At 32.6% G+C, this 18,740-nt stretch overlaps 1 protein-coding gene across 3 annotated transcripts in view; it reads left to right on the top strand.

Annotated features, from left to right (window-relative positions):
• The window catches only part of LOC107455726 (protein tyrosine phosphatase domain-containing protein 1), a gene marked incomplete at its 3' end in the record, with an annotated part of 109,099 nt that overhangs the window by 79,376 nt on the left and 10,983 nt on the right, over nt 1-18,740 (top strand). For all 3 annotated transcript variants that reach the window (XM_016073396.3, XM_043048992.2, XM_016073395.3), the window contains 6 exon segments: nt 1,995-2,016; nt 5,124-5,202; nt 7,623-7,738; nt 8,628-8,717; nt 11,328-11,427; nt 14,850-15,542. In XM_016073396.3, coding sequence (XP_015928882.1) covers nt 1,995-2,016; nt 5,124-5,202; nt 7,623-7,738; nt 8,628-8,717; nt 11,328-11,427; nt 14,850-15,542 — 1,100 coding nt within the window.

Below are 18,740 nucleotides of genomic sequence, written 5' to 3'. Positions count from 1 at the left end.
TTTAATTCTGTCTAGTGAAAGAAGTTGAAGATTAGATTATTGTCTAGAGTAAGAAGTTAAAGATTTATATAAATAGATTTTTTTCAACCGAAAAGCGAATTTTGGACATCCATTATGTTAACTGAGTCAATATAACCACACAAAAAATTTTTTTAAAGAAAAGGACAGAGACTAGATCATAGATGACGAACTCTGACACGCGCACCAGTAGGTGGCACGTGACAGGTATTTTAAAGTCACACAGGAGATATTTTATTCCCTTACATTTAATGTAAACAAAGCTTAAAAAATCATCTTTAATACTAAGGACATTAAAGGCAGAATCAGAAACAAAAAATATTTTAGATGCCATTTTGACATTTTCTTGGACTTTAAAGTAACTAGTGCTTCATCAACCATGAAAGTCCATGCTGTAAAGGGGATTTATTTAAAGACTGAAAGCAGGCACCTGAAAGCAATCCTCTGACACAAGGCTGAAGAAAAAGCTTGTCAAATTTTCACCTCTCTAGAAATTAAGAATCCTACTTTGTTATTAGGGTAGGCGAAAACAGTCATGTGACTGAAAGAGCCAATCATCATGCACCTGAATTTTAGTCTGACAATGCATGCCTAAAAGCAGGCTATAACACCCCATTTACACGAGGCCTGACAACAAGCTTGTGACGTCACAGGAAGAACGAAAAAAACCTCAAATTTTCCTAGCCTACTTTCAGGCAAACATTTTGTCGGGTGAAGACAACTTCGAGTCAGGCCGGAATTCAAGTGAGTGATGATTGTTTACTTTTTGCTTATCTTAGCAAAGTGAAATTTTTAACATCAGGAATGACAATGACGTAAGTTTGACTAGCCTTTTTTCAGGCTTGTGACGTCAGGAAACTGCTTTTTTTTCAGTTCTCGCATAAATAAGGGGTTAGGAATCGGAAACCAAGTTTCCGCTTTTCTTATGATGTCATTATACAACGCTTGAGTCCTTTTATCCTTGAGAGCATCCTATAGAATTAACAGTAAAATACCACCTTGGTTATGGCTTAAATGAACCTTGTGTATTATTGAAAGCAACAAATATAAAGGACTTGATTGATAATGTTAAATAACACTAAATGGAAATCAGTTTATCTAATTTTTTACTGTAGTATATGACTATTAGCAATAAATATATGCAGTTTGAAAAGTTGAAAGAGGATATGAAGCGCAAAAAAGACAATTAATAATATAATTTAAATTTAATTGGTACTTCTAATATTTCATACTATTAAAAACATCTAGCATTAATTACTTTAATTTTATACCCATTTTAGGCTTCCATACCTAACTCTTATATTAAACAGAAATATTTGAAATTTTATTGATTCGATTTTTATTTGAAGCTATTTTAAAACAGCAGATGTAGTTGCATTAATTAATTCTACAGATTGTAAACAAAGCAATGGTAGGAAGAATATTTTTAAAAAGTAATAAAACAAGTGGCTCAATGAAAAACTAAAAATATCAAACTTTTAACTAATTCCCCGGGAAATCAGCCATATCTGGTCTACGTACGCAATATTTGGTCCAAAAGTATAAAAATAAAAATAAAAGTATACAGTTGAAATAGAACGGTTACTTGATAATATCCTTAACAAATAGCAGAAAGTTATTTTACTGTGTGAAAGATTTTTAGAAAAAGCAGTTCAGCGTTTTAATGCATGTCCAAGAAAAAGTAACTGCTTGGCTATTTTATGAAAAAATAGATTTATGTAAGAATTAAAAAAATTTATCCCGCCCCCCCCCTGAAAATATTTTTTCAAGTATTCAAGTATTTTCTTATGTTTTTTTGAAATATTTCTGTAAAAGAATGTCCTTTTCTAACTGTCGAAATGTAGGATTGTCCAAAAAAAAATTATTGCCCGTGCAAAAGTAAACGTAATCTGAAGTAGAAAAATAAATATATTAAATTTAAAACTGATAAACAATTACATGGTTTAAATTTGAATCTCTTATCTGTTGTATTTCAGTTTTCTTCTACAATTTCCGGTGGTAAGTATTCCTAAAAAAACAATCATTTTTCTACAAAAGCTCATTTGCACTATGCAACTGCTTTAAGAAAAAGCTTATTTTTTTAAAAATGCTCTTTATGGCCACTTTTACCACATTTTAAGATATTGCACTATTATTTATTTAAATTAGAAAAGCAATCATGAACTCTCAAAATAATCTCTCTTCTTCGAGCTTAATAATTTTCCTTTATTGTCACTAGAAATTAGTTGCACATATTATCTGTATTATAACTATAACGCTAGTCAAAATATTGCAATCAAACTTTCAAAAAATATATTACTACTTGTACCCAAATTGCAACACCAAGAAACACAAGAGATATCACAACGAAATTTATTTTGTAGATAACATGTTGACCAAGTATCAAATGATTAAATTTATAGACTTCTGTGAAGTGTGGCTCCTACCAAAATCACTAGCCAGAGTAGACACCATTGTTGGAGATCACCGCTGCTACACACCTCGGCATTGATTCAAAGAGACTTTGGATGTGTTCTTGGTGCACAGCAAACCAAGCAGCTTCCACAGATTGCCAAAGTTGATCTGGTGTGGCATCTGGGTCAATCGTTGAGCAATCACGGACCACATGTCTTCCATCGGCGAAAGATACGGAGAGCGAGCTGGCCAGGGAAGCAATTCAATCTGGCGATTGACGAAGAGCCCTTGGACAATGCGTGCCACGTGTGGTCACGCATTATCCTGTTGAAATACCGCTGTGGGCAAGCTCTGAAGGTAAGGAAGGACAACTGACTCCAGCACCTCGGAGATGTAGCGCTGACTGTTTAAAGTACAGGCAATGCGTATTAGAGGAGTGCGAGAGTGATCCAATACCGCCCCATACCATAATACCCGGTGCAGGACCAGTGTGGCGGTACATAACGCAGCTGTTCAGCATCCTCTCTCCACGGTGTCTCCAGATTCGAATGTGACCATCGTGGTAGAGCAAACAGAACCATTTGTTGCAGACAGAAGACAATTTCATTCCATTCTGTCGTCCACATCCTTCTTTCATCATACCATTGGCGGCGGAGACGTCTATGGTTCTGCGTCAAGGGTAGACGAAGCAATGGACGTCTTTCCGACAGACCACTCTGCTGTAAACGGCGTCGAATGGTACGCACAGACACTGAATGATGTGTTACAGACTGAATGTGCTGTGCTATGGTTTGTGATGTGACTGAGCGATCAGTCACTGCGCGCAATTCGCCTGTCATCACGTGAAGTGGTGCACTGAGGTGGATGCAATCGAACACGTCGATCCGTCGTAGCCTCCTGCATCCAACGATCACATTACAATTGCTTGGTTTCGTTCAACACGACTACTGATTTCCCTGAAAGATAATCCACAATCTCGGTAGGCCACTATCCTTCCTCCGTCGAACTCGGATACTTGATCAAAAGATGATCGCTGTTTTCTACGAGGCATAATTGATCGTTTTTTGAAAAAACCACAAGAAAAACACAATTGCCGAATCGTCGAAATCTCCAAGGCTTAAATAGCGCTTTGAAGTGGCGCCATAGGAGCGCGTAATGTGCATCTGCGCTGAAATTCTAATCATTTGCATATCTCAGCTCCGCTAATGCATGTTGTAAATTTCATGTTATTTGCATGCTTCCTTCAGGGTGTTACATTACGGTGGCCAGTAGTATATATATATATATANCTAACAGTCAGAAAAGAAAGTAATTAATACTATTTTTCCCCAGTTTTTCTTTGAAGAAAAATCTTACTACTATTTTTTATATGTATATTAATCTGCGATTTACTTAGTACCGCGAATGGATAGTTTCACGCAATAAATAACCTACAAATTTTTGCTACCACTTTTTATTTTGCTTCATTAATCTGGAGTTGGATTTACTTATCCGCGTTGACAACTTTACGCAATGAATACGAGTTGACAACTTTACGCAATTAATAACTTTAAAAATTTGGACTACAACTTTTAATTTATATTTTATATTTGGGGATACATTTACTTTACAGTACGAAATAAGTACGCGTAAATTACCTAACGGCAGCCCAAGTGATAATTTGTGTAAATCTGTTTCTATCAATGCCAAGTAGAGGTGACATTCATTTTTGTTTTTTTGTTTGTTTTTTTTTTTTGTTTTTGCCATATCTTCATTTTGATTTCACCCTGAACGATTACAGCCAACGATTTCATAGAAATTCAAAAATTTCTTTGAAATTTGCCATAACACTTTACAGAATGAAAATGCACCCTACCGTTCAAAAGTAATAATGGTAATCCGTTTTTCTTCCTTTTTTTTTTTTGCTGTACATTTCCTTTACTTAAAAGATATTACATTATAGAATAAAAACATTTAAACATGAAAAAACTTCAAATATATGTTTCGAGATAAAATTCTCTCAATATGCAATATTTATTTATAATTTAACCCACATTTAAACTTTAATTAATTTTTAAAAAACACTGCTTTTTAAATTACATTTCCCTGCAGTGCCAATTTGAGGAGAAACAGAAGTATAGAAATTATTCTTTTCATTTACAGCATTGTTCAAAACAGCAATTTTCAATGATCGCGGACGCAACGAATTTCCTGTGAAATACATCGTATTTGAATCTGTTAGTACAAAAAGGTTGGAGACCCTTAGTATATTAGATATCTTCTAAAACATTTAGCGCAAAATAACACCCTACATAACTTTTGATCTAATGATCAAAGGACCTAATTTTAATTGTTTGAAAGCCAAATCTTAAATATGCTAATTATTTAGTGCAGACAACACAAAAACATACTTTCGATAATTAAATATACCTTTTTTTGACGTATATCAATTTCTCAAAATATAGGGAGTAGCTGGAAAATGTAGAGGCAAGAAATTGATCCCTTAATGTTTCCTTTTTACGTATATCTCGAGAACATTTTAAGCTAATTTTTAGTAATGTTGTCTGCACTAATTAATTAGCATATTTTATGTTAGGTAATTGAACCATAAAAATTGAGTCCGTCATCAAAATTGTACTTTCTGTACTGAACCGCAAAACATATTTTTTAAACAAAAATATTTTATTTGCATATTGAATGTGATACAACAACTCATTTGAAGTTTATTTCAGGAAAGACTATGGCATAGCTTCTGAAACTAATATACTAGACATGGTGAAAGTAATGGCATTTGCTCTCACCGAAGGAAAGGTAATTTTTTTCCCATTATTTACTCATCTTTTGAAACTCTTTTTTATTTTTCAAACAACAAAGCGTTCAAACTCTAATACTTCTACAGTACAGCTAAACCACATAAAGTTGTTCGTATAAACCATACATAATTTAACAAAAATATTTTCGTATAAATGGATAAAACAATAAAAAGGAGGATTTTGATAAACCAAACAAAAGACATCGAAGAATTTGAATCAATGCCATATATGTATAAATCCTCAAAATAAATGAAAAAATAAAAATTAATTTTATAAAATATATAGTAAAGTTCAGAAGAAGCGATGAACTTGCTTGAACGAGAAAGGTCGCTGCAAAAGTGAGGTTTTCATTAGGTGTAATGTTCGTCTAAACGGGTGAAGTTTGTTTTTGTATGTTGGTATTAACAATTTTTATTGTTTTCCAAGATGGCTGAACCCCAGCAAAAATGTTTTAACGGTGTGCTTTTAACCATTTAGACGCAGTTTTGGTTTGGTCCTGAGTAATGGTAGAAAAGGTGAAACTCCCGTTTATGAAACTAACTTCTCAAAAGTCAACAATTATGCTTTGAATAAAACTTATTTAACTTTTTTTGTTTGTTTCTAATTATTACATAAAATAGTGATAAAATTTTATTATTAGGAATTTATTTTAATATTATACAATATTTTTGTGGTCACAAAAAAGAACTTTTGGAAGGCTTAAATATCTTCTCTCGATCAGCCCAACAGTCATGTAAGTTATCTTGATGTGAGCGCTGTTTATATTTCACCAATATGGTCTTTACAGAACATCAAGTATATTTTAAAAGCGATACTTGAAAAGCTTAGTGGAAGAACTGGCTAAGCGATACTTTTCTTTGTGTTTTTAGTATGTTTGTGAAAACACAACTCATAGAATTTTTAGTGGTCTATTTATTTGATTCTAAATATTTTATAATGGAAGATTTTAATGATTTTGTGTGTTGCATTTGCTTGTTTTTAATGTTTTCGACGACTTTTAATGTCTTTCATCGAATATAATTTTGCTTGAATAGATAACATAAATATACCTATATTTAGGCTTATATTAATAGAATAAAACTTAAGCAATCTTAATTTGGAACAAAATGGTATCAAATTTTATCTTACCTTGTTAGTCCGAAAACCGATCTTAAACGATTCAGAGACAACGCGAGCTCAACTTTCGCTGAGTAGATTTTCACCGCTATGCAAAATAAAGGTAAGAACTGCGAAAACCTCTCGTGGTTAGCCCGATGCTAATGGAGTTCTGATATGTTTCCACCAAAGTATAATTTGCATCAGCTAAGAAATCTCTGGTAACAGGGAGTTAAAGTTTGACTATCTATATCTGCGTTTTATTCATATGTAGACTTAATTTTCTTGAAAAAGTTGCTATTCTCAAACATATAAATACGCTTATCATTTCAGATTGAACAAGTAATATTTTAAGCGAGTGCATACATTTTAAAAATTGTTGAAGAAATTTTTCCTATTTAAAATTTAAAAATAATAATCCGAAAAATAGAAAACTTTTTGTGGTAATAGGTAATACTGATATTAGTTATTTAGAGCTGTTTTAATAGGTACTATATATACTAATATACGTAACACGATACCTACTATGAGTACTGTGGAAATAGATTTTTTACAGCCTACCGAATGGGACAAGTACTGGGGAAAATTGTTGATTGTGGTAATTTTTGACCATCTCGATGGTCTCGAGCAATAGAATTATGCCGAATGATTGCGGCCGCATATCTTTTTTTTAATTTTGTGCATGATTTTGCAATGTTGATCATTACCGATTTATTCATTGTTTAATTTTATTTCAAAAAGAAAAGCAAAAATTCAGCTAATAACAATAATAATAAACTGAATAAGTTGCCTAAGTACTAAATATTATTTATTGTCAATGCAACTTTGCTTTGAAACATAAATTAAATTTTTTTACTTCGGCAGTGTATCTGAAACACAAACTAATACGAAACAAAATAAAATTGTATGATGAAGTTGTTTTAGAGTTATTTTTTCTTGTCTTTTTTAATTATTGATGCGTAAAAAAAACATCAATTCCTCCTTAATGTATAGAAGCTGCTGTTTTTTCATTTTCACCAATTTTTTACCCTCCTCGACTTAGATTCCAAACAAGAAATATTTTAGGGTTGTTTATTGAATCGCCAAGTCACTCAGTCGATTCTTCCACTGATTATCTTCGGAATGAATAGATTTAGCAAAATAAATTAATGGTATAAATTTAAATAAAATAAGAACTTTCCCTGAGAAATTTTAAGTTTTTTAAAAATGTCATTGTATCGATTCTCCCAAAAAGATTTTCATTTACAGAACGCACTCTAATAATAAAATATAAGTGAACACGTGAAATTGAATGCTACTTTTAAAGGGAAACTTTTTCTTCAGGTTGCAGTACACTGTCATGCAGGACTTGGACGAACTGGAGTATTGATAGCTTGTTATTTAGTATATTCTTTAAGATGTAAGCCAAATGATGCAATCCGATATATAAGGATCAAAAGGTACGGACTTTTTTTTATTTCAAATTATAATAATTGAGCTAATTGAGAAATCTTGAGAAGTTTCCAATTCGAACAGAAGATGCTAAAGGTTCCAAAATAGCTCTCTTCAAAATATTTTATGACAATTAATCAAAAAAGGCAGAAGTATTTCAGAATTACAACCAGATCTTCGAATTGCATTAATCGTAGTTAGACTCTCAGAAAAATTGAAATTTTTAACTCCATAGACGTGATGGCAAAGGAATTCAACATTTTAATTTACTTAATGCGTTAATGAGTTTTGACAATAAAAATAAGATAATACAAAATAGCGATTCAAATATTCCGTGCCATAACAGCAATAAAAGCGGGGCTCATTATTTTTACTTATTGGAAATAATGTTCTTATGGTTGGTTGGCTCTAATGCCACTTGCCACACGGGCAAGTCTGCTTGGTGAAACCGAGCAAATTTAAGGCAGAGTGTGCGTTTCTTGTCTTTCAGTGGTGCCATCTATGGCCAAGAATTCGACTTCTGTCCCACCATACGTCGCACCCGTTTATAGAGCGGATCCATTCATACATCCATTCATTTATCCACAGATCGTAATTTTGACCTGAATCAGAGAACGATCGATCTCCAATCCAGTACCCCCAGAGGTATTGATTTGTTATGGGAACATGGAGGGCTTTTGCGACTCGACAGACTTAACGTACATCAGTCACTTTACTACACGGGGAGTCTTCGACCGGCGGGGTTCGAACCCACGAACTCGGTCCCAGCGCCCTACCGACCAGGCTATCCCGGCACTAATGTTTTTAATTATTTATTGTTGTTTTTAATTATTTATTGTTGTTTTTAATTATTTATTGTTCTTATTTACAAATTACTAAAAAATGTATCTTTTTCAGACCATGTGCAATTCAAACGAGAAGTCAAATTGCTTGTGTGCAACAGTTTGCTCAATTTATCTTGCCCCTATTCATCGTCTTCACAAATGTGTAAGAACATTATAAATTTATTTCAAGACTGAATTATTTAAAAATGTATGTTCAAAAATTACTTTTTCTCTCCAAACAGTTTTGAATCAAATTGATTGATATATTTTCACTCAATGCGCGATTTACCAGTAATGAACATCTGACGCTTTCAGTGCGAAAAAAAAACGGACAACTCTGATTAATTTTTGATCTAATGATTGGATCTTCACTTTCTAGGACTCAATCTTAATGGCTCGAAAGGGTGATCTCAAATATGAACTAAAATTTGTGCTGACAATATTTTAAGTTACAAAATTAGACACAAAAACGTACTTTCTCTGAATAAAAAATTTCATAGTGAAAAAAAAGCGGAGGGAAATAAAAGATCAGCACGGTCTCTCATTAGAAAAAGGTCTCTCATTAGAGATGAGCTCGATTTCGCTTTTGGAGATCCGAACTCACCCGAGCCCACCCCGAGATACATAAGATTATTTAGAGTTCGAAATATACTTTGGATGAAGGTCAAATTTTGCAGTCTTTGATGTCTAAACAAGGAAATTGGACTTAAAAACCTTTTTTATCACTAACCTTTAAAACAAAAAATGAAAATCTCCAAGAAACAAAAATTAAAAAAGATAATTTGACAATTACAGTTAGTCTCGCAGAAAAGAAGTAATTTTTAATGCCTCTTAAATTTTATATTCAATAACTGATGTTTTTTTTTTTAATTTTTTTTTTTTTACAAATATACCCCACTCGAAACCTTTTTTTTCCGTGCCCGCGTCTTCATCTCATATACGAACCATTGGAATGATAACGCTGTGAAGTCCTACATACGAGCACTTTTAATTCAAGCTGTTTTTTATGGCAGCGCCTGTTTTCGATTACTTACTGAAGAAAAATAAATACAGTATGAAATTTAATTACCAATAAATATGATAATTACAAACATTATATTTCGATTTTTTTTATGTACTGTTCACATGAGCTACTTTTAACAAAATTAAAACATCGGCTTGCATATTTCTTCTTTGTGTGCATTAGTACATTTTTTACTTAAATCTATTTATCATTATAAAGTAAACAAATATATAGCATTTCAATTGGAAGCGGTTACAAAAATCATCATTTTGGTGAGAAATTTTAACATCGTGCAAATCATGTCATCGTTTTCCAAAATTGTATCATGTTTTCAAGAAGGTTATTTATTTAATAGATTCGTTATAAAAATACAAGTCATTTCAAAGCATGTTGTCTTGATTTGTGAAAATATGATACGTACAGTTATATCAAATAACCGTGAATATATGCATCAAGATCTAATTCTCTGTAGTCACTAACTCATTATTTCTTCATATAATTTTATTTTAATAACTTTGGAAGACACACAGCTCAAATAACTGTATTAGTTATAACCACGTGAGGTATTTGTCCAATGAGAATGCGCCTGGCAGTCATTAGGATCAAATTTATTTTATTTTTAAGTCATAAATCCAATTTGAATCATGATTCGAAAAAGAATTCAAAGCATGAAGTTAAATTTACAAATTCGAAGTCTTGATTGCTATTTTGTGAAGCTCAGATAACTTGAACCCGATTAATAATAATAAAAGAATTTTTTTTTGCTTTTAAACGTCAATAAGGCTCAAATGCTTTAGTTTTCTTTTAGTTAGCTTTTCTAATTTTCTTTGTTTTTCTCTCTTTTCTTTTTAGCATTTTTGTCTTTATTGTGCTATATGTGCTGTCTATTGTGCTATATATATATATATATATATATATAAGGAGGATGAGAGTCCCCTGACTCTAGAGATACTTGCACAGCACAAATGTCACGAGCAGCTTGTGCGTCTTTAGAATCTCGACTCTTTTAATAATCTGAAGTTACCTAAAAAACATGCCTTTCTAAACCATTAAATGGCATGCGAAATTTTTAAGATATCTTACGAAAACTTTAAAGAATGGCTGAGAATGTGATTTTTACAAGGAAGATATAGCTTAGAAGTAATCTCATAAATGAGAAGAAAAAAATTATTTTTTTTAAATTTTCAGTTATGTAAACGTAAATTTTTTTAGTTGTTTTTAACTATTACATTAAACTAATATTACATATCTATTTTGCGCATTGTAGATTATTTTAATAGTTTGCATTTTGGTCATTAAACAAAATCATCTAGACTCAAATAATAATGTCCAAAATATTTCATTGGAACTTTGAATCCAATTACATAGAAAGTCACGTAATATTACCCTCAAAAGTATTTTTTAACCCAAATAAAAAGGGTTACAATAGAAAATGAAGAACAACAAATATGTTTGAATTTTATTAACACTAGAAAGACGGAAAATTAGTATATACCTATATTGCCTAAAAGCAGTTAAAGTGACAGGATTGTGAATGCGTAAATAAATTTGTTTAAAATTAATTTTTAACTTTTTTTATATTATTTACAGTTATTTAACAAGTTATTAGTAAATATTTAACAATAAAAAAATTATATGTTGCACAAAATGTCACAAAATTCAAAGAAATTGTGTCATTATAGACATCATTGTTTTTGTAATTGAAATTAAAAGCAGTCAAAATGACTTCCTTAGGCGATCTAGTGTTAAATAAAAAAATTCTTTTTTTAGTATATCAAAAGGCACACCATTTACTTTGAATCAGCATTTAGCGAGACAGAAACGGATAGTGCATGGACTTGAAGCTCGGCAGTTAAAATTCATTCCAAAAGTATGTATTTTATTTATTTTCTAAAATAATTTATTTCACTGCGTTTATCGAAATTCCGCTTATACGTGATTGACACATATGGAGGGAGGGTTCAGAGGACAAAAACATGCATTTTTGTATAGGAATGAAGGATCTAATTAGCATTAAATTAATCATTTAGCCTCACTGTTTACTATCTCTTAACATTGATATCGGCTCAAAGAGTTGATTCGTACTTCTTATCGGCTCTTTTGAGTCCTTTTCTTATACCTTAACATTACATTCAATTCATTGAACTGTTTAAATGATTCTTTGAATTGGTTATTTAATTCAATTGAGCGGTTTCATATCTTATAACATTAAGGGAAATAGAATCTTAATGATAATTTTTACGTCTTTTTTTTAACTAAGAAATAGTTTTGGGTAATATTTTTTTTAATATTTAGTATAGAAACTTTTTAAAAAATTTTTATAAGGGACATTTTTAGCCAAATTTATTACATCTCTAATTCAAGGGGGGGGGCATTAAACTTTTATTTATTTATTATTACTTTTTTAATTTTCGATTTAAAATGATACTGAAAAATAGTTTTGGGTAATATTTTTTTAATATTAGAGGAGGTTTTTTTTTCATGTTAGAGGAGATTTTATTTTTAAAATCTTTTTTGATAAAGGCTATTTTTAGTCAAATTTATTATATCTTCAATTCACATCCTTTGAACTTACATAATTATAAATACACATCTATAGCCAGTAATTTTGCTGAACAGAAATTGGAGTTTTCAATATTTTTAACCGCTTCCCTTACTAATTAGTTCCAAAAAAAAGCAAAGAATCAACACATTTTTTTTTATTAAAACTACTTCAAAATTCCCAGTATGTTACAAAACAGGTATCAAAATTTCCAGTTCGATTTTATACTGATTTCACACTTTCCGGTATATTTGAAATCCGGTATCAAAATTTCCAGTATGATACATACTGGTTTTAAATTTCTAGTATGGTGCCATACTGGTTTTAAACTTTCCAGTATGGGACCATACCAGGTTTTAAAATTTCCTGTATAGTTTCATACCAGGTTTTAAATTTCCGGTATGGTCATACTGGTTCTGGTTTCATTTTTATTGGTTTTTGATACTGGTTTTGCGAATTTTTTCCAATAGGGGCGGGCAACAGTGTATGTGAACTGGTGGATAAATGAATGGCGCAATATTCTTTTCTCTGACGAGTCCCGTTTTTCTGTTCATCCTGATAATAGGCATATTTTCATCTGGAGGGAACGTGGTCCTAGAAACAATCCTGTTCTAGGGTCACGTTCCCTCCTGTTCCAACAATCCCATTCGTGCACGAAATTGTAAGATTTGGCGGTGAGGGAGTAATGGTCTATGGCATAGGCGTGCGCGCGCCGATCTCCGTATCATTCGAAATGGAACTCTGACCTGTAGCCGATATAGGAATGAGATCCTGAGACCTATTGTAGTCCCTTACGCTGCAGCAATTGGAGATGACTTCATGTTAATGGGCCACATCGTGCTAACTTGGTTAATAATTTCATTTTGGAGGAAGGAATCACAGGAATGGATTGATCAGCATGTTCTCCGGACATGAACCTAATCGAGCATGTTTGGGACATCCATGGCAGACGAATTTTTGGACGCTTACCATCCACACAAACAATCCAAGAACTAGAATGAGCTCTTCTGAAGGAGTGTGACAGAATACCCCAGCCCCTCATAAATAATCTCATAGACTCGATGCCTCAAAGATGTTCAACGTTGCTGGCCGTCCGGGAAAACCATACCCCCTACTAAAAACGATTTTCTTTTAAAGAAACGCCTCTTTTTTTATTTATTTTTCTCATATGCACAAATTGTGTTTTTTTTTTTTTTCCTTTTGCACCTAAATGCTCAATAAAACACATTTTTTTTCTGCCAAACAAATGTCATTTTTATCTTATATAGCCTACTAGTTCTGTCGATTATGTATCAATCATTCAAACAATTTTCTAGGTGCAAAATCAACCCACAACCTCGATCTACCGACTGCGAATTTGCTACGCATGTTTGTCGTAAAACTGATTGAAATTCCCCTTTCAACGTATTTTTCTCTGCGGTTTCTTGCAAACTTTCGTTTTGACTTCTCGGAATTCCAAAACAAATTATTTCGTGATGCGATTTGCATTTTTTACAAGGGCTAATTTAACTCTAACATTGTGAACTTAAATTTGCTTTACAGAAACATTCAAAGTAGCTCGCATATTAATGCCTCTTTTCCGACACTTTTTTTTACAAATAAATTAATCATCTTCTACAAAATACACAATTAAATTTTAAGCCAATTGCTGTGGGAATATTTAATCTGAACTGTTATTTATTACTTCCCTAGAATTTTAGTGCTTATTTTTTTTTAATGTTATCATGGAATAATGTTCATGATTCGCGTACTTCTTTCCCAATTTATTGAACTAAATTCTGTTTGTATTGTTTTTAATAATATCTTTCTGTTGTATTGGTGTTTGTATTTAGTTTTAATAATATCGGGAATAATAAGTGCCCCAGAGACTGCATTTAAGCTTTCTAATGTAATAAAATTTCTATTATAAACAGCAAGTTGATGCAAACATATAGTAAATGGTACTTACTATATATTATACACTTTTATTTTTGAATCATTTCTTCACACAATTTTTTAATCTGATTAATTAATTAATGTTTGTTTATAAATTTTCTCATCACTAAGTTTTAGATGAGACACTTCCTAAAAGGTGGGCTAATTTTGATATTTATGCATTCTCTACTTAAACTTTATGAAATTAACACTATGATAACTTTTTTCATTCAATTTTTTTTATAAATCTTAAAACAGTAAATTTGTGGGGGAAAATATCGTCACATAATTTGGGTATTTCAAAACTTCAAGAGTAAGAAAATGGAGTTTTGTACAGAAATCTCTAAAAAACATAAAAATGTGTTAATACTCGAAAAATTATTTTAAGGATGAATAAATAAGTTTAAATCATTTACTTTTATCTGTTAAAATAATAGAATGGTTTCTGTCAAGCATCGACACACTATAATGTTTTTTTCTAAAAATTTTCACGGAGTAATATAATTTATCTATTACCAATAATGGTTTAAGATATTATCAAATAACCATCCAATTTAAACACTTAGTTTTTTTTTAACATCTAGATACTAGTTAAATAATTTTAAGTTGTATTGGCGCATCAGTAATTGCTGAATTTGATCTTTTGGTTAGAAAAAATACTTTTTAAAGGTATTTATAAAAACTTTTCAATAATTATGTTAATTACTGTCTCTTAATAGAATTATAAACGTACTCTAAATTTTTTACTGTGAATAAAATTTAAACCTAACTGTTGTTAGAGCACCCTATTCACACAACCGTGTGTCAAATAACTACAAACGTTGTTGTTTTTTCAGATGTTATACGTTGTTTGTGAACGTCTTTTGCAATTGGCTAACTGCAACCTGCCAATATTACAGCAAATATGCTACGACTTGGATAGTCCAGTGAGTTTTTGCAATTATTTCATATCAGCTACATCAAGCAGTGATTCTCATTGGAGGCCCTCTTCTAGTCTTACTTTAATGGAATTAGACTGTTCATCAGGAGATGTAACAGATGGAAGCCAAGATTTGAAACCTTTAGAATTAGGAAAAGGTCCCCCAAGTCGAGGAGCTGCTTACTATCTAGACACTTGTGATTCAAGATGTGATCAAAATTCGAGTGATTATGCTTCTACGCCTGATCTTCAAAATCGCTTACCACCAGATGGACGCAGTACTGGTAGTTTATCTGCTGAAAGACGAATGTACCAAGATGAATATCTTGATGATTATAATGATTACGGAGATGATGATTTTGAAACTAGTGATGAAAGTATCGATTCTATGCTTATGGAAGGTCATCCAGCCATGTATCTTGCCAATAATACTTGCTACCAAGAACTTAATAACCATATGGAAATCAGTTCCAATGATGGTTCCAGCACAAATGATGGGGAAACGTTATTGATGGAAGATCGAGTTACCCCAACAGATCTCATTAAAGCTCTCATGAGTGACCATTTACTTCAAGGAAATGACTTTCAAAACAAAATCAAATCTATACAGGCAAGTATTATGCATTCATTACATCGAAAGAACATTCTCTTCTTTTACTTTTATTACACAGTCTATGGCCAAATTATTAAGATTCTATGTAAAATCTTAATTCTCAAGTGATACTATACAACTATATTGTTTTTACGGGGCTGAAACCGGTTTTGCACTAGTTTATGTTCGTGTATCAATTACTTAACATTGGGATGTAATGCGTTAAAAATAAATACAAATAGGAAGTACATAAAAAATTTCCTGAATGACAGCCCATAACATGTATGTTTAAATATAAAAGTGAAAAAAGGTTTATTCGTCTCTCTCGGGGAAAATAATCACTTACCAAGCCGGTTTTAATTACACAACTTTATTGAGACAAAACGCATAGAGAACTAAAACTACATATACATAAAACAAAAATTAACATTTACTATTCACGTGACTTTATACTGCCATCTATATTTCATTTTGAAAACTACTTTAAGCATAAACATCCTCCCCCGCCATGAACCCTTAGGGGGTTCATAAAATGTTATACATTCATTCAAACTTTAATTTCAAAGATAAAGCAGCAATAAATCAATTACAGAAAATTTTAAGTTTAAGAATCTTCACACAAAACTAAATCAACTTTAAATGAAATATATGTGAATCGTAGACAAACAATAAACAAATTAACTATAACAAAAACAAAATTGATCTAATGAAATGCACTTACAGACAAATATCAACCATCATAAAATTTTGATTTAAAATGAAAATTAAATTTGACTGAAAAATTAAAATTAACAGTTCAAAGTTCGTATGAGTTCAAAGTTTGTATTCTATAGGCAGTGGGCAAAGTTTAACAATAGGACGTTTTAACTCACCATTTGCAGTTTTCAACCTTACCACTCTGATTTTACCATCTGCTCCAGGATAAGTCTCTAGCACACGTCCCAACTTCCACTTCAGTGGAGGTAAATCATCTTCTTTGATTAGCACCAGTTCATTTACAGCAAGATTTTTCTTTACTTGGAGCCATTTCGGTCGCCTTTGAAGAGTGGAAAGATAGTCAGTTGACCACTGTTTCCAAAATTGTTGTTTCATTTTTTGCACTAACCTCCATCGTTGTAAAGGTGTAATCACTTCCTTTGAAAGATCAGAATCCGGTACTGATGTCAATGAAGTACCAATAAGGAAATGACCAGGCGTCAATGCCTCACAATCAGCAGGATCATCCGACAGAGGGGTAAGTGGCCTAGAATTAAGGCAAGCTTCTACTTCAGCAATCAGGGTTAGGAATTCTTCGTAGGTGAGGATCTGTTCACCGACAGTTTTTTTAAGGTGTGACTTCATAGATTTAACAGTAGATTCCCACAATCCTCCATGATGAGGTGCCGCAGGAGGATTGAATTTCCAAATGATATTATCCTTTGCAAGATAGCCTTGAAAACCTTCATCTGAAGAGAGTGATGCAATCAGGCGTTTCAACTCTCTATACGCACCAACATAATTTGTCCCACAGTCACTGTGTATCTGATCAGGTTTTCCACGTCGAGATGTAAATCTTCTTAAAGAAGCTAGGAAGGCATCAGAAGTCAGATCACTTACAAGTTCTAAGTGAACTGCTTTTGTGGATAAACACACAAATAAACAAACATAGCATTTCATAGTCTTCACACCTCTTCCTTTTCTGGACTTCACTTGGAAAGGACCGGCATAATCAGTTCCAACAATGGAGAAAACTCGGGAAGGTGTTACTCTTACTGAAGGTAAATCAGACATAAATTGTGTCAAAATTCTAGCATTTTGACGATGACATTTTACACAACTGGAGATAGTCTTTCTGACAAGATTCTTGACACCAATTATCCAATATTCTTGCGTTAATGCTGATAATGTCATTTGAATAGTTCCATGTAGATGGCTTTCATGAAAATATCTCACAATTATCGTTGATAAATGATGACCTTTTGGGAGAAGTATTGGATGTTTTCGACGGTCAGAAAGATTGGAATTCTTCAATCTTCCACCAACTCGGAGCAGTCCCGATGAGTCAAGAAAGGGTGCCAAAGGCAACAGATTGCTATTTTTTGGGAGTGTCTTCTCTTTATGCAGATATTCTATTTCAGTACCAAAAGCATATTCTTGAACTATCTTCACCAGAGATTTTCTAGAATTTTGAATCTCTGCAGTTGTTAAACAACCACTAATCTTTGCAGCTGGAAACTTGCAATTTAAAATAAATCTTCTACACCAGGCAAATACTCTTTGCAATTTAGTCCATGACGAAATTTTATTTATGACGTTCATAAAATCAGGCTGGCTTTCTTCCTTGCAATCATTCATATTAATGTTCATGGGCTTGATTCGTTTCTCAATACGAACTTCATCGTCCAAGTGTTCGCTATTCCAAGAGCTAAAACCTTTACCATTATTCCATTCTGACTCTTCAAGTCTCAGCCAAGGAGGTCCATGCCTGTATTTATCTCCTTCTTTCAATTCGCTTGCATTGCACCCACGTGTCAGCAAATCAGCAGGATTATCGATACCACAGCAATGTCTCCAATTTTCTGGTTCAGTTTTCGCTTGAACTTCCATTACTCTGTTCCCTACAAAGGGTTTCCAATTGCTAGCACACCCCTTGATCCAATGTAAAGTCACCATGGAATCACTCCATAAATAATAATTGTTCGTTATGTGGAAAACACTTCTCAAGGAGTCTAGCACTCTTGCACCAAGGACAGCGGATAAAAGCTCTAGTCTCGGTAACGTAATTTTCCTAACAGGTGCAACTCGAGCTTTTGCAAGGACAAAGCTAACTTCATACTGTCCTGATTCATTGATGTATCTGAGGTAAGCTATAGTACCGAAAGCTAATTCACTGGCATCGCAGAAAATATGTATCTGAAAATCGATGTTCTCTCGACTAGACCTAGGAAAGTACCAACGAGGTATAATAATGTCTTCCAGTTTCGGAACTTCAAATGTCCATTTCTTCCATTTTCTTCTCAAATCATTAGGTAACTCATCATCCCATCCAAGTCCTCTTTGCCAAGTAACTTGCAACAATATCTTTGCTCGAATCGTGAATGCAGCTATAAACCCGATAGGGTCAAAAATCATGCATGATAGTTGCAAAATGGCACGCTTCGTGCAAATAGTACTTGAGAGAGAACAGTTTATGGAAGATAAATCCAATTTCAGTTCATCTTTCACGGTGTCCCATAT

This window comes from Parasteatoda tepidariorum, chromosome X1, assembly GCF_043381705.1.
Source record: "Parasteatoda tepidariorum isolate YZ-2023 chromosome X1, CAS_Ptep_4.0, whole genome shotgun sequence".
NCBI classification, from domain to species: domain Eukaryota; kingdom Metazoa; phylum Arthropoda; class Arachnida; order Araneae; family Theridiidae; genus Parasteatoda; species Parasteatoda tepidariorum.
Note: the sequence above shows the minus strand (reverse complement) of the source record. Positions and strands in the feature narration are given on the sequence as shown.